The 14,545-nt window shown below is 35.5% G+C and overlaps 1 protein-coding gene across 2 annotated transcripts in view; it reads right to left on the minus strand.

The window, feature by feature from the left end:
• Positions 1-14,545, minus strand: part of LOC100938099 (ankyrin repeat domain-containing protein 36A-like) — a 206,073-nt gene that overhangs the window by 111,534 nt on the left and 79,994 nt on the right. For both annotated transcript variants that reach the window (XR_008522045.1, XM_054547127.1), the window contains 16 exons: positions 14,293-14,321; positions 14,126-14,198; positions 12,430-12,458; positions 12,263-12,335; positions 10,559-10,587; positions 10,392-10,464; positions 8,702-8,730; positions 8,536-8,608; positions 6,827-6,855; positions 6,652-6,724; positions 4,942-4,970; positions 4,767-4,839; positions 3,055-3,083; positions 2,880-2,952; positions 1,166-1,194; positions 991-1,063 (listed from right to left, as the gene is read on the minus strand). Coding sequence is in view for 1 of the 2 variants with exons in the window: in XM_054547127.1 (XP_054403102.1) it covers positions 991-1,063; positions 1,166-1,194; positions 2,880-2,952; positions 3,055-3,083; positions 4,767-4,839; positions 4,942-4,970; positions 6,652-6,724; positions 6,827-6,855; positions 8,536-8,608; positions 8,702-8,730; positions 10,392-10,464; positions 10,559-10,587; positions 12,263-12,335; positions 12,430-12,458; positions 14,126-14,198; positions 14,293-14,321 (816 nt within the window). In the remaining variant the exon portion in view is untranslated. The remainder of the gene's footprint in view (positions 1-990; positions 1,064-1,165; positions 1,195-2,879; positions 2,953-3,054; positions 3,084-4,766; positions 4,840-4,941; positions 4,971-6,651; positions 6,725-6,826; positions 6,856-8,535; positions 8,609-8,701; positions 8,731-10,391; positions 10,465-10,558; positions 10,588-12,262; positions 12,336-12,429; positions 12,459-14,125; positions 14,199-14,292; positions 14,322-14,545) is intronic.

A 14,545-nucleotide genomic window follows, 5' to 3' on the forward strand; every position in this document is an offset into this window, starting at 1 on the left:
CATCAATTATCAATTTGGACATACTTCTACAAAGTAAAACTGCTACAAGCATTAGATATTAATAACTTTTTCATTCAGATATCACTCCAATATTCATGGAAAATGACCATTTTAGGAGTTAATAAGAATTCTACATAATTTTTCTTTCTAAAATAGGCTTCTTGGGAGTATCATGTTATTCTCTAAAGAACTTTCATGAAATAGCTTTTTTATCCAAGAGGTAGCTATTTGATCAAGGAAGCCAATGTATTCATATTCAAGTTGATCTCATTTCTATAACTAAAATCAACAAAACTTGTATCTCTGATGCCTAATAGTAACAAAAAGGAGTAATGAGTCAGTGTGCTTTGTCCTAATTCTTGCATTGTTTCCTGCTTCCTGTAGTTCCTGGAGATGCCAAAATCAAATATTTTTTAGGCAAATATTCCAAATGCATCTGAAGTGAGTTCACTCAGGTTTCCTCAGCAGAAAGCCCAAAATTATATAAATAACTTTTTCCACTCCTTCCTGCCTCACAATCCGTCTTCCTTGGGAACATAATTGCCACATCAAGGTCTCCTTAGTTCTTGTTCTATAGTGTCTATGAGTTATTACTATCAGTTTTCTGTCTTTTCTTAGCAGCACGATGTGACGTCTGTAAAATCTATACTTCCTCTCTTTCTCCTTCCACCCTTAGTGAAATCATGCTGTAGAATTAAAGCAAAACTATGCTGTTCCCCAGAGCCCCTCATGTCTTGAACTGCTCTCCATACTTCTTCTTCCCAATTTCAATGTGGGGAAGTGTATAATCTTACTGCCAAGATCATGTTCCAGACCAGCAGCATTAGCGTCACCCACGAATTTATTACAAATGAAGAATCTCAGGCCTGCTGAATCAGAATGTACAGCTACGGCGAGCGCCCCCTCCCCCACCTCGCTGATTTATTCGGAGAAGGGAAGTTCTTTTCTAAATGGATTGAACATGACATTAAATGTGTTTTGCAAAATTACCTGTCCCACATTTTTCTCCATCCTGTATTTCTGTGGCTATGTTTGAAACAGAATCTTTCTCATCAGTTGTAGCCTGAATGGAATTTGAAACAAAATAATAAATAAATAAATCAATGAAGTATGTTTCATAGACTATACATTCACTAGTTCACAATATAAATGACAGTTTAATTACCTTCAAGGCTGGTTGTTTCTGAGAAGACACTGAAAAGCAAAAGCGATACATAATCACTCATATATAAATATGATAAAGTTATCTATACATTCACGCAGTGTTTGCATCAAGCTGTATCCTTCTGCCTGTACTAGTGTAGGCTCTGGTGTCTTCTACTTTGTGTCTTGGGACTGGAACATGACAGAAATACGCTGACCAAAGGGAATACAGGCTGCATGAAATATATCCTTACAATTTCAAACATGGTATGATTTGTCATATGTCAACAACTGAAATAAAACCGTGTCAATATCAATGTGGATATGGCGAGTGATGAGGACAAATTGATCTAAAATCACAGGAGCAACTCATACACGTGAGAATCAATGTCAAAGCAGGTGCTGCATGATCCCACATGTCTTTCATGAAAGAAATCAGAAGGATTTACACCATTATACTACAAACATTCATCATGCTCTTTAATTTGCCCAATAACTGAGAAGATACACAATTACAATGACACTTCAGTTGAATGTACACTTCACATCTCTTCAGTGGAAGTGTCCTAATTTGATCACCTTGGATATCTGTTTGCTGATACCTAGGAGATAGTATTCATTATCTCTCACACCCATATGGTGTAATAATTTGCTTAAGTGTCTTATATCCACTAGTTTAGACTTCTGAAAGTTTCTTCATCCAGTCATGGCACCAAAGGATAATATATTAGCCTCAATAAAAATATCATCAATTATCAATTTGGACATACTTCTACAAAGTAAAACTGCTACAAGTATTAGATATTAATAAGTTTTTCATCAGATATCACTCCAATATTCATGGAAAATGACCATTTCAGGATTTAATAAGAATTCTACATAATTTTTGTTTCTAAAATAGGCTTCTTGGGAGTATCATGTTATTCTCTAAAGAACTTTCATGAAATAGCTTTTTTATCGAAGAGGTAGCTATTTGATCAAGGAAGCCAATGTATTCATATTCAAGTTGATCTCATTTCTATAACTAAAATCAACAAAACTTGTATCTCTGATGCCTAATAGTAACAAAAAGGAGTAATGAGTCAGTGTGCGTTGTCCCAATTCTTGCATTGTTTCCTGCTTCCTGTAGTTCCTGGAGATGCTAAAATCAAATATTTTTTAGGCAAATATTCCAAATGCATCTGAAGTGAGTTCACTCAGGTTTCCTCAGCAGAAAGCCCAAAATTATATAAATAACTTCTTTTCACTCCTTCCTGCCTCACAATCCGTCTTTCTTGGGAACATAATTGCCACATCAAGGTCTCCTTAGTTCTTGTTCTATAGTGTCTATGAGTTATTACTATCAGTTTTCTGTCTTTTCTTAGCAGCACGATGTGACGTCTGTAAAATCTATACTTCCTCTCTTTCTCCTTCTGCCCTTAGTGAAACCATGCTGTAGAATTAAAGCAAAACTATGCTGTTCCCCAGAGCCCCTTATGTCTTGAACTGCTCTCCATACTTCTTCTTCCCAATTTCAATGTGGGGAAGTGTATAATCTTACTGCCAAGATCATGTTCCAGACAAGCAGCATTAGTGTCACCCACGAATTTATTACAAATGAAGAATCTCAGGCCTGCTGAATCAGAATGTACAGCTACGGTGAGCGCCCCCTCCCCCAACTCGCTGATTTATTCGGAGAAGGGAAGTTCTTTTCTAAATGGATTGAACATGACATTAAATGTGTTTTGCAAAATTACCTGTCCCAGATTTTTCTCCATCCTGTATTTCTGTGGCTATGTTTGAAACAGAGTCTTTCTCATCAGTTGTAGCCTGAATGGAATTTGAAACAAAATAATAAATAAATAAATCAATGAAGTATGTTTCATAGACTATACATTCACTAGTTCACAATATAAACGACAGTTTAATTACCTTCAAGGCTGGTTGTTTCTGAGAAGACACTGAAAAGCAAAAGCGATACATAATCACTCATATATAAATATGATAAAGTTATCTGTACATTCACGCAGTGTTAGCATCAAGCTGTATCCTTCTGCCTGTACTAGTGTAGGCTCTGGTGTCTTCTACTTTGTGTCTTGGGACTGGAACATGACAGAAATACGCTGACCAAAGGGAATACAGGCTGCATGAAATATATTCTTCCAATTTCAAACATGGTATGATTTGTCATATGTCAACAACTGAAATAAAACCGTGTCAATATCAATGTGGATATGGCGAGTGATGAGGACAAATTGATCTAAAATCACAGGAGCAACTCATACACGTGAGAATCAATGTCAAAGCAGGTGCTGCATGATCCCACATGTCTTTCATGAAAGAAATCAGAAGGATTTACACCATTATACTACAAACATTCATCATGCTCTTTAATTTGCCCAATAACTGAGAAGATACACAATTACAATGACACTTCAGTTGAATGTACACTTCACATCTCTTCAGTGGAAGTGTCCTAATTTGATCACCTTGGATATCTGTTTGCTGATACCTAGGAGATAGTATTCATTATCTCTCACACCCATATGGTGTAATAATTTGCTTAAGTGTCTTGTATCCACTAGTTTAGCCTTCTGAAAGTTTCTTCATCCAGTCATGGCACCAAAGGATAATATATTAGCCTCAATAAAAATATCATCAATTATCAATTTGGACATACTTCTACAAAGTAAAACTGCTACAAGCATTAGATATTAATAAGATTTTCATTCAGATATCACTCCAATATTCATGGAAAATGACGATTTTAGGAGTTAATAAGAATTCTACATAATTTTTGTTTCTAAAATAGGCTTCTTGGGAGTATCATGTTATTCTCTAAAGAACTTGCATGAAATAGCTTTTTTATCCAAGAGGTGGCTCATTGAACAAGGAAGCCAATGTATTCATAGTCATGTTGATCTCATTTTTATAATTAAATCAACAAAATATGTATCTCTGATGCCTAATAGTAACAAAAAGGAGTAATGAGTCAGTGTGCTTTATCCCGATTCTAGCATTGTTTCTTGCTTCCAGTAGTTCCTGGAGATGCCAAAATCAAATATTTTTTAGGCAAATATTTCAAATGCATCTGAAGTGAGTTCACTCAGGTTTCCTCAGCAGAAACCCCAAAATTATACAAATAACTTCTTTTCCCTCCTTCCTGCCTCACAATCCATCTTCCTTGAGAAAATAATTGCTGCATCATGGGTCTCCTTAGTTCTTGTTCTATAGTGTCTACGGGTTATTACTATCAGTTTTCTGTCTTTTCTTAGCAGCACGATGTGACGTCTGTAAAATCTATACTTCCTCTCTTTCTCCTTCCGCCCTTAGTGAAACCATGCTGTAGAATTAAAGCAAAACTATACTGTTCCCCAGAGCCCCTTATGTCTTGAACTGCTCTCCATACTTCTTCCCAATTTCAATGTGGGGAAGTGTATAATCTTACTGCCAAGATCATGTTCCAGACCAGCAGCATTAGCGTCACCCATGAATTTATTACAAATGAAGAATCTCAGGCCTGCTGAATCAGAATGTACAGCTACGGTGAGCGCCCCCTCCCCCAACTCGCTGATTTATTCGGAGAAGGGAAGTTCTTTTCTAAATGGATTGAACATGACATTAAATGTGTTTTGCAAAATTACCTGTCCCAGATTTTTCTCCATCCTGTATTTCTGTGGCTATGTTTGAAACAGAATCTTTCTCATCAGTTGTAGCCTGAATGGAATTTGAAACAAAATAATAAATAAATCAATCAATGAAGTATGTTTCATAGACTATACATTCACTAGTTCACAATATAAATGACAGTTTAATTACCTTCAAGGCTGGTTGTTTCTGAGAAGACACTGAAAAGCAAAAGCGATACATAATCACTCATATATAAATATGATAAAGTTATCTATACATTCACGCAGTGTTTGCATCAAGCTGTATCCTTCTGCCTGTACTAGTGTAGGCTCTGGTGTCTTCTACTTTGTGTCTTGGGACTGGAACATGACAGAAATACACTGACCAAAGGGAATACAGGCTGCATGAAATATATTCTTCCAATTTCAAACATGGTATGATTTGTCATATGTCAACAACTGAAATAAAACCGTGTCAATATCAATGTGGATATGGCGAGTGATGAGGACAAATTGATCTAAAATCACAGGAGCAACTCATACACATGAGAATCATGTCAAAGCAGGTGCTGCATGATCCCACATGTCTTTCATGAAAGAAATCAGAAGGATTTACACCATTATACTACAAACATTCATCATGCTCTTTAATTTGCCCAATAACTGAGAAGATACACAATTACAATGACACTTCAGTTGAATGTACACTTCACATCTCTTCAGTGGAAGTGTCCTAATTTGATCACCTTGGATATCTGTTTGCTGATACCTAGGAGATAGTATTCATTATCTCTCATACCCATATGGTGTAATAATTTGCTTAAGTGTCTTGTATCCACTAGTTTAGCCTTCTGAAAGTTTCTTCATCCAGTCATGGCACCAAAGGATAATATATTAGCCTCAATATATCATCAATTATCAATTTGGACACACTTCTACAAAGTAAAACTGCTACAAGCATTAGATATTAATAAGTTTTTCATTCAGATATCACTCCAATATTCATGGAAAATGACCATTTTAGGAGTTAATAAGAATTCTACATAATGTTTGTTTCTAAAATAGGCTTCTTGGGAGTATCATGTTATTCTCTAAAGAACTTTCATGAAATAGCTTTTTTATCCAAGAGGTGGCTCATTGAACAAGGAAGCCAATGTATTCATAGTCATGTTGATCTCATTTTTATAATTAAATCAACAAAATATGTATCTCTGATGCCTAATAGTAACAAAAAGGAGTAATGAGTCAGTGTGCTTTATCCCGATTCTAGCATTGTTTCTTGCTTCCAGTAGTTCCTGGAGATGCCAAAATCAAATATTTTTTAGGCAAATATTTCAAATGCATCTGAAGTGAGTTCACTCAGGTTTCCTCAGCAGAAACCCCAAAATTATACAAATAACTTCTTTTCCCTCCTTCCTGCCTCACAATCCATCTTCCTTGAGAAAATAATTGCTGCATCATGGGTCTCCTTAGTTCTTGTTCTACAGTGTCTACGGGTTATTAATATCAGTTTTCTGTCTTTTCTTAGCAGCACGATGTGACGTCTGTAAAATCTATACTTCCTCTCTTTCTCCTTCCGCCCTTAGTGAAACCATGCTGTAGAATTAAAGCAAAACTATGCTGTTCCCCAGAGCCCCTTATGTCTTGAACTGCTCTCCATACTTCTTCTTCCCAATTTCAATGTGGGGAAGTGTATAATCTTACTCCGAAGATCATGTTCCAGACCAGCAGCATTTGCGTCACCCACGAATTTATTACAAATGAAGAATCTCAGGCCTGCTGAATCAGAATGTACAGCTTCGGTGAGCCCCCCCTCCCCCACCTCGCTGATTTATTTGGAGAAGGGAAGTTCTTTTCTAAATGGATTGAACATGACATTAAATGTGTTTTGCAAAATTACCTGTCCCAGATTTTTCTCCATCCTGTATTTCTGTGGCTATGTTTGAAACAGAATCTTTCTCATCAGTTGTAGCCTGAATGGAATTTGAAACAAAATAATAAATAAATCAATCAATGAAGTATGTTTCATAGACTTTACATTTACTACTTCACAATATAAATCACAGTTTAATTACCTTCAAAGCTGGTTGTTTCTGAGAAGACACTGAAAAGCAAAATGGATAATCACTCATATGTAAATATGATAAAGTTTTCCATACATTCATGCAGTGTTAGAATCAAGCTGTATACGCCTGCCTGTATTAGTGTAGGCTTTGATGTTTTCTACTTTATGTCTTAAGCCAGCAGCATGACAGAAGTATACTAAAGAAAACAGAAATAGATGTGTCATGATATATTCACTGACTATTTCAAACATAATATGATTTTTCATATATCTAAAAGTAAAATAAAACAGTGTCCATATCAAAAAGGGTATGCCAGGTGATCACAACAAATGTGATCAAAAATCAGAGGAGAAACTCAATCACCTGGGAAGATGTCAAAGCGGGTGGCACATGAACCCACATGTCTTTTATGCAAGATATCTGAATGATTTACACCATTATGCTGCAAACATTCATTGTGCTCATTAACTTGCCCAGTAACTGAGAAGGTACACAATTACAGTGACACTTCAGTTGAATGTACACTTCACGTCTCTTAAGTGAAGTGTCCTTAATTGAGCAGCTTGGATGTATGTTTCCTGAATCTGAGTAAATAATATTCATCATTTCTCATATCCATATGGTGCAACAATTTGCCTAACTTTCCTGTATTCTCTAGTTTAGCGTTCCCGGAAATTTCTTCATCCACTCATGGAAACAAAGTGTAATATATAAACCTCAATAAAAAGAATCATCAATTATCAATTTTGACATACTTGTACTAAATAAAGCTGCTAAAAGCATTGGATTTTAATAAGCTTTTATACTTGGAAATCACTCCAATATTCATTGAAAATGACCATTTTAAGAGTCAGTTGATGAACTCAACATTATATTTGTTTTTAAAATTGTCTTGTTAGGAGGATCATGCTATTCTCTAAATAGTATTCATTAAATAGCTATTTTATCCATGAGATAGCTCTTTGATGAATGAAGCCAATGTATTGATGATATTCCAGTTTATCTAATTTTTATAACAAAAATCAACAAAAGATATTTGTCTTACACCTAATAGTAACAAAGAGAAGTAATTAGTCAATGTGGTTCTTCCCAATTCTAGCTTTCTTTGCTTCATCCAGTAGTTCCTGGAGCTGCCAAAATCAAATCTTTTTTGTGTAAATATGCTAAATGCATCTGAAGTGAGTTCACTCAGGTTTCCTCAGCAGAAACCCCAAAATTAAATAAATAACATCCTTTCCCTCCTTCCTGCCTCACAATCCCTGTTCCTTGAGGAAAATAATTGCTACATCAGTGGTCTCGTTAGTTCTCATTCTACAATTTTTACTGGTTATTACAATCACTTTTCTGTCTGTTTTTAGCAATACGATGTGATGTCTGTAAAATCTATACTTCAACTCATTCTCCTTCCACCCTTGGTGAAAACATGCTGTAGAATTAAAGCAAAATTATGCTGTCCCTTGAGCTCCTTATGTCTTGATCTGCTCTCCAATGTTTCTTCTTCCCAATTTCAATGTGGGGAAGTCTGTAATCTTACCGCGAAGATTATGTCCAAGACCAGCAGCATCAGCGTCACCCGAGAACTTATTACAAATGGAGACTCTCAGGCCTGCTGAATCAGAATGTGCAGCTTTGACAAGCCCCCCGCTGATTTATTTGGGGAAGAGAATTTCTTTTCTATCTTGACTGAACATGACATTAAATGTGTTTTGCAAAATTACCTGTCCCACATTGTAGTCCATCCTTTATTTCTGTAGCTATATTCAAAACAGAATCTGTCTTGTCACTTGTAGCCTGAAAGTAATTTGAAGCAAATTATCAATAAATAAAGTATGTTTCATGGACTATACAGTTACTAATACAAAATATAAATGAGAGTTTAATTACCTTTGAGGCTGGTTGTTTCTGAGAAGACACTGAAAAGCAAAAGGGATACATAATCACTCATTTATAAATATGATAAAGCTATCAATACATTCATGAAGTGTTAGCATCAAGCTGTATCCTCCTGCCTGTGTTAGTATAGGCCTTGATGTTTGTGTCTGGGGACCGGAACATGACAGAAATACACTGAAAAAAAGAAATACAGGTTTCACACAATAAACCCTTACAATTTCAGTCATGGTATGATTTTTCATATATCTAAAACTAAAATGAAACAGTGTTAGTATCAATGTGAATATGCTGCACGATGAGGACAAACGTGATCTAAAATCAGAGGAGCAACTCATACACCTGAGAATCAATGTCAAAGCAGGTGCTACATGATCCTGCATGTCTTTCATGCAAGGTATCAAAAGGATTTACACTAGTATACTACAAACATTCATCATGCTCTTTAACTTGCCTGATAACTGAGAAGGTACACAATTACAATGACACTTCAGTTGAATGTACACTTCACCTGTCTTCAGTGGAAGTGTCCTAAATTGATCAGCTTGGATATATGTTTGGTGAATCCTAGCAGATAGTATTCATTATTTATCATACCCATGTGGTGTAATAATCTGCCTACATTTCTTATATCCTCTAGTTTAGCCTTCAGAAAATTTCTTCATCCACTAATGGCAAGAAGGTATAATATATAAACCCCATCAAAAAGTACAATCAATTATACATATTTATACAAAATGCAATGGCTCCTGGCATTAGATATTAATAAGCTTTTACATTTGGATATCAGTCCAATATTCATTGAAAATAACCATTTTAGGATTCAATTAATGCATTTAACATTATTTTTGTCTGCAAAATTAGTCTGCTCTGGAATATCATTTTATTATAAAGAATTTTCAATAAATAGCTATTTTAATGAAAAAGACAGCACTTTGGAAAAAAGCTCATAAATTCATATTAAATTTTAACTCATTTGAATAACTAATAAAAAATATATGTCTGATGTCTGATACTAATAAACAGGAATAATGAGGCACTGTGGTTTATTCCAATTCTAGCACTCCTTCCTGTTTCCAGTAGTCATCGGAGCAGTCAGAAATCAAATCTTCTGCTATGCAAACATCCTAAATGCATCTGAAGTGAGTTCACTCAGGTTTCCTCAGCAGAAACCCCAAAATTACCTAAATAACTTCTTCCTTCCCCTCTTTCTTGCCTTGCAATCCCTATTTCTTGATGAAAATAATTACTACATCAGTGGTCACTTTGTTTCTCATTCTCCAGTGTTTATGGGTTATTATGACAACTTCCTCCCTCTGGTTTTAGCAGTACCATCTGACATCTATAATTTCTGCTACTTCTCTTTCTCCTTCCCCTCTCCATAGAAACATGCTCTGAAATAAGAGCAAAATTATGCTCTCCCCCGATCCTCTCATGTCTTGAACTGTTTTCCAATGGTTCTTCTATCCAAATTCAATGTAGAGAAGTCTATAAGCTTGTTACTAAGATCATGGCCAAGGACCAGCAGCATCAGCACCACCTGAGAACTTACTAGAAATGTACAATCTCAGGCCTGCTGAATCAGAAAGTGCATTTTCAATGTCACCCCACTGATCTATACAGGGGTTGGATGTTCTCTTCTGTCTTGAGTGCAAATGACGTGAAATGTGTATTGCTAAATTACCTGTTCCAGATTTCCAACCACCCATTATTCTTGTGGCAATATTCAAAAGAGAAACTTTCTTTTTAAATATAACCTGAATGAAAAGAGAAACAAAATAGTCAATACTTAAAATATATTTCATAGGCTATGCAATAAATAAATCAAAATATAAATGAAGGAGTAACTACCTTCCAGGCTGATTGTTTCTGATGAGACACTGAAAAGTAAAAGAAATATATAATCCATCATATGTAAATATGATAAAGTTATCCATACATTCATGCAGTGTTAGCATCAAGCTGTATCCTCCTGCCTGCACTAGTATAGGATTTGATGTTTTACAGTTTGTGTCTTTGGGACAGGAACATGAGGAAATACACTGAAGAAAACAGGAATACAGGCTTCCAGAAAATATACAATCAGAAATAACAAAGAGGTATTATGCATCATGTGTGTATTACTGAAATAAAAAGTGTCAATATCAATCTGGATATGCCGAATGATGAAAAGAAATGTGATCTAAAATCAGAGGAGCAACTCATACACCTAGGAATCAATGTCAAAGAAGGTACTAAATGCTACTGCATGTTTTTCATGCAAGACATCAGAAGGATTTATGCCATTATACTGCAAGTATTCATCATGCTCTTTAACTTGCCTGGTAATTGAGCAGGTACACAATGACAATGACACTTTAGTACAATGTACACTTCACAAGTCCGCAGTGGAAGTGTCCCAGCTTCATCAGCTTGGATATGGGTTGGGATAATCCTGTATATAATATTCTTTATTTCTCAAACCCATGTGGTGTAATAATGTGCCTACATTTGTTGTGTCCTCTAGTTTAGGCTACAGAAAGGGTCTTCATCCACTCATGGCAACAAAGTATAATACATAAACCTTATCAAAAACTATAATAAATGATCAAATTTGACATACTTATACAAAATAAAGTTGCTACAAGCATTAGCTATGAATAACCTTTTACATTTGGAAATCACTCCAATATTCATTGAAAATAAGAATTTTAAAAGTCAATAAATGAATTCATCATTATTTTTCTTTCTAAAATAGTCTCATATAAAATATCATGTTATTCTCTAAAGCATTTTCATTAAATTGCTAATTTTATCCAAAAGTTAGCTAATTGAAAAGCAAAGCCAATATATGCATATTCATGTTTCTCTCATTTGAATAACTAATATCAACAAAACATATATCTCTTATGCCCAACAGTAACAAGGAGGAGTAATGGGTCACTATGGTTTATATCAGTTCCAGTACCCCTTCCTGCTTCCACTGCTTCTTAAAGCAGCCAAAATCAAAGCTTCTTTTACAAAAATGTATGAGTATGCAACTGAATTCAGGTTTCCTCAGAAGAAACCCAAAAATTACATAAATAACTTCTTATTTTCCCTCCTTCCTGCCTGACAATCCTCTTCCTTGAGGAAGTCATTGCTACATCAGTGGTCCCCTTAGATCTCATCCTACAGTGCTTATGGGTTATTACCATAATTTCTCCATCTGTTTTTAGCAATACAATGTGACCTCTGTAAAATCTTTACTTCTTCTCTTTCTCCTTCCACCCTTGGTGAAAACATGCTGTAGAATTAAAGCAAAATTATGCTGTCTCCTGGCTCCTTATGTCTTTAATGGCCCCCAACGTTTCTTCTTCCCAATTTCAATGTGCATAAGTCTATAACCTTACTGCAAAGATCATGTCGAAGGCCAGCAGCATCAGTGTCACCCAAGAACTTATTAAAAATGAAGAATCTCAGGCCTGCTGAATCAGAATGCACAGCTTCAATGAGCCCCCCACTGATTTATTCGGGGAAGAGAAGTTCTTTTCTATCTTCACCGAACATGACATTAAATGTGTTTTGCAAAATTACCTGTCCCAGATTGTTGTCCCTCCTTTATTTCTGTGGCTATATTTGAAACAGAATCTTTCTCATCACTTGTAGCCTGAATGGGATTTGAAACAAAATAATCAATACATAAAGCAGGTTTCATAGACTATACAGTTAATAGTTCAACATATAAATGAGACTTTAATTACCTTCTCAGCTGGTTGTTTCTGAGAAGACACTGAAAAGCAAAAGGATACATAATCACTCATATGTACATATCATAAATTTATCTATACATTTATGCAGCATTACCATCACACTGTATCTTCCTGCCTGCACTAGTGTAGGCTTTGATGCTTTCTACTTTTTGTCTGGAGACTGGAACATAACAGAAATACACTGAAAAAAGGAATACAGTCTTCACGAATATACCCTTACAATTTCAAACATGGTATGATTCATGATACGTCTAAAACTAAAATAAAACCGTGTCAATATCAATGTGGATATGCCAGGTGATGAGGACAAATCAGAGGAGTAAGTCACACACCTGAGGATCACTGTCAAAGCAGGTGGTACATGATCCCACATCTCTTTCTTGCAAGAAATCAGAAGGATTTACACCATTACACTACAAACGTTCATCATGCCCCTTAACTTGCCCAATAACTAGAAGGTACACAATTACAATGACACTTCAGGTAAATGTACACTTCACGTCTCTTCAGTGGAAGTGTCCTAAATTGATCACCTTGGATACATCTTTCCTGAAATCTAGTACATAATATTCATGATTTCTCACACCCATGTGGTGTAAGAATTTGCCTAAGTTTCTTGTATCCACTAGTTTAGCCTTCTGAAAGTTTCTTCATCCACTCATGGCAACAAACGATAATATATTAGCCTCAAAAAAAAATCATCAATTACCAATGTTAACATATTTCTACGAAGTAAGACTGCTACAAGCATTAGATATTAATAAGTTTTACATTCAGAAATCACTCCAATATTCATGGAAAATGACCACTTTAGGAGTTAATTAGAATTCAACATCATTTTTGTTTCTAAAATAGCCTTGTTGGGAGTATCATGTTAGTCTCTAAAGAAGTTTCATTAAATAGCTATTTTATCCAAGAGTTGGCTCCTTGAACAAGGAAGCCAATGTATTCATATGCAGGTTTATCTCATTTTTATAACTAAAGTCAACAAAACATATATCTCTGATGCCTAATAGTAACAAAGAGGAGTAATGAGTCACTGTAGTTTATCCTGATTCTAGCATTGTTTCCTGCTTCCAGTAGTTCTTGGAGCAGCCAAAATCAAATCTTCTTTTATGCAAATATTCCAAATGCATCTGAAATGAGTTCGCTCAGGTTTCCTCAGCAGAAACCCCAAAATTACATAAATGTCTTCTTCTTTTTCCTCCTTCCTGCCTCACAATCCCTCTTCCTTGAGGAAAATAATTGCTACATCAGTGGTCTTCTTAGTTCTCATTCTACATCGTTTATGGAGTTATTAGGATCACTTTTCCCTCTGTTTATAACAATACGATATGATGCCTATAATATCTATTACTTCATCTCGTTCTCTTTCCCCTCTTGATGGAAATGTGCTGTAAAATTAAAGCAAAATTATGCTGCTCCCTTAGCCTGGTATGTGTTGAACTGCTCTCCAATTGTTCTTCTTCCCAATTTCAATGTAGGGAAGTCTATAATCTTACTACTCAGATCATGGCCAAGGACCAGCAGCATCAGGGTCACCTGAGAACTCACTACAAATGAAGAATCTCAGGTGTACTGAATCAGAACGTGCAGCTTAGACGAACTCCACACTGATTTATTTGGGGAAGGCAAGTTCTCTCCTATCTTGATTGAACATGACGTTAGATGTGTTTTGCAAAATTACCTGTCCCAGATATCTGTCCCTCCTTTATTTCTGTGGCTATATTTGAAACAGAATCTTTCTCGTCACTTGTAGCCTGAATGGGATTTGAAACAAAATAATCAATACGTAAAGTACGTTTCACAGACTATACAGTTAATAGTTCAACATAAAAATGAGACTTTAATTACCTTCTCAGCTGGTTGTTTCTGAGAAGACACTGAAAAGCAAAAGGATACATAATCACTCATATGTACATATGATAAATTTATCTATACATTTATGCAGCATTACCATCACACTATATCTTCCTGCCTGCACTAGTGTAGGCTTTGATGTTTTCTACTTTTTGTCTGGAGACTGGAACATAACAGAAATACACTGAAAAAAGGAATACAGTCTTCACAAATATACCCTTACAATTTCAAACATGGTATGATTCAT

Source organism: Pongo abelii, chromosome 12 (genome assembly GCF_028885655.2).
Source record: "Pongo abelii isolate AG06213 chromosome 12, NHGRI_mPonAbe1-v2.0_pri, whole genome shotgun sequence".
Classification (NCBI taxonomy): Eukaryota; Metazoa; Chordata; class Mammalia; order Primates; family Hominidae; genus Pongo; species Pongo abelii.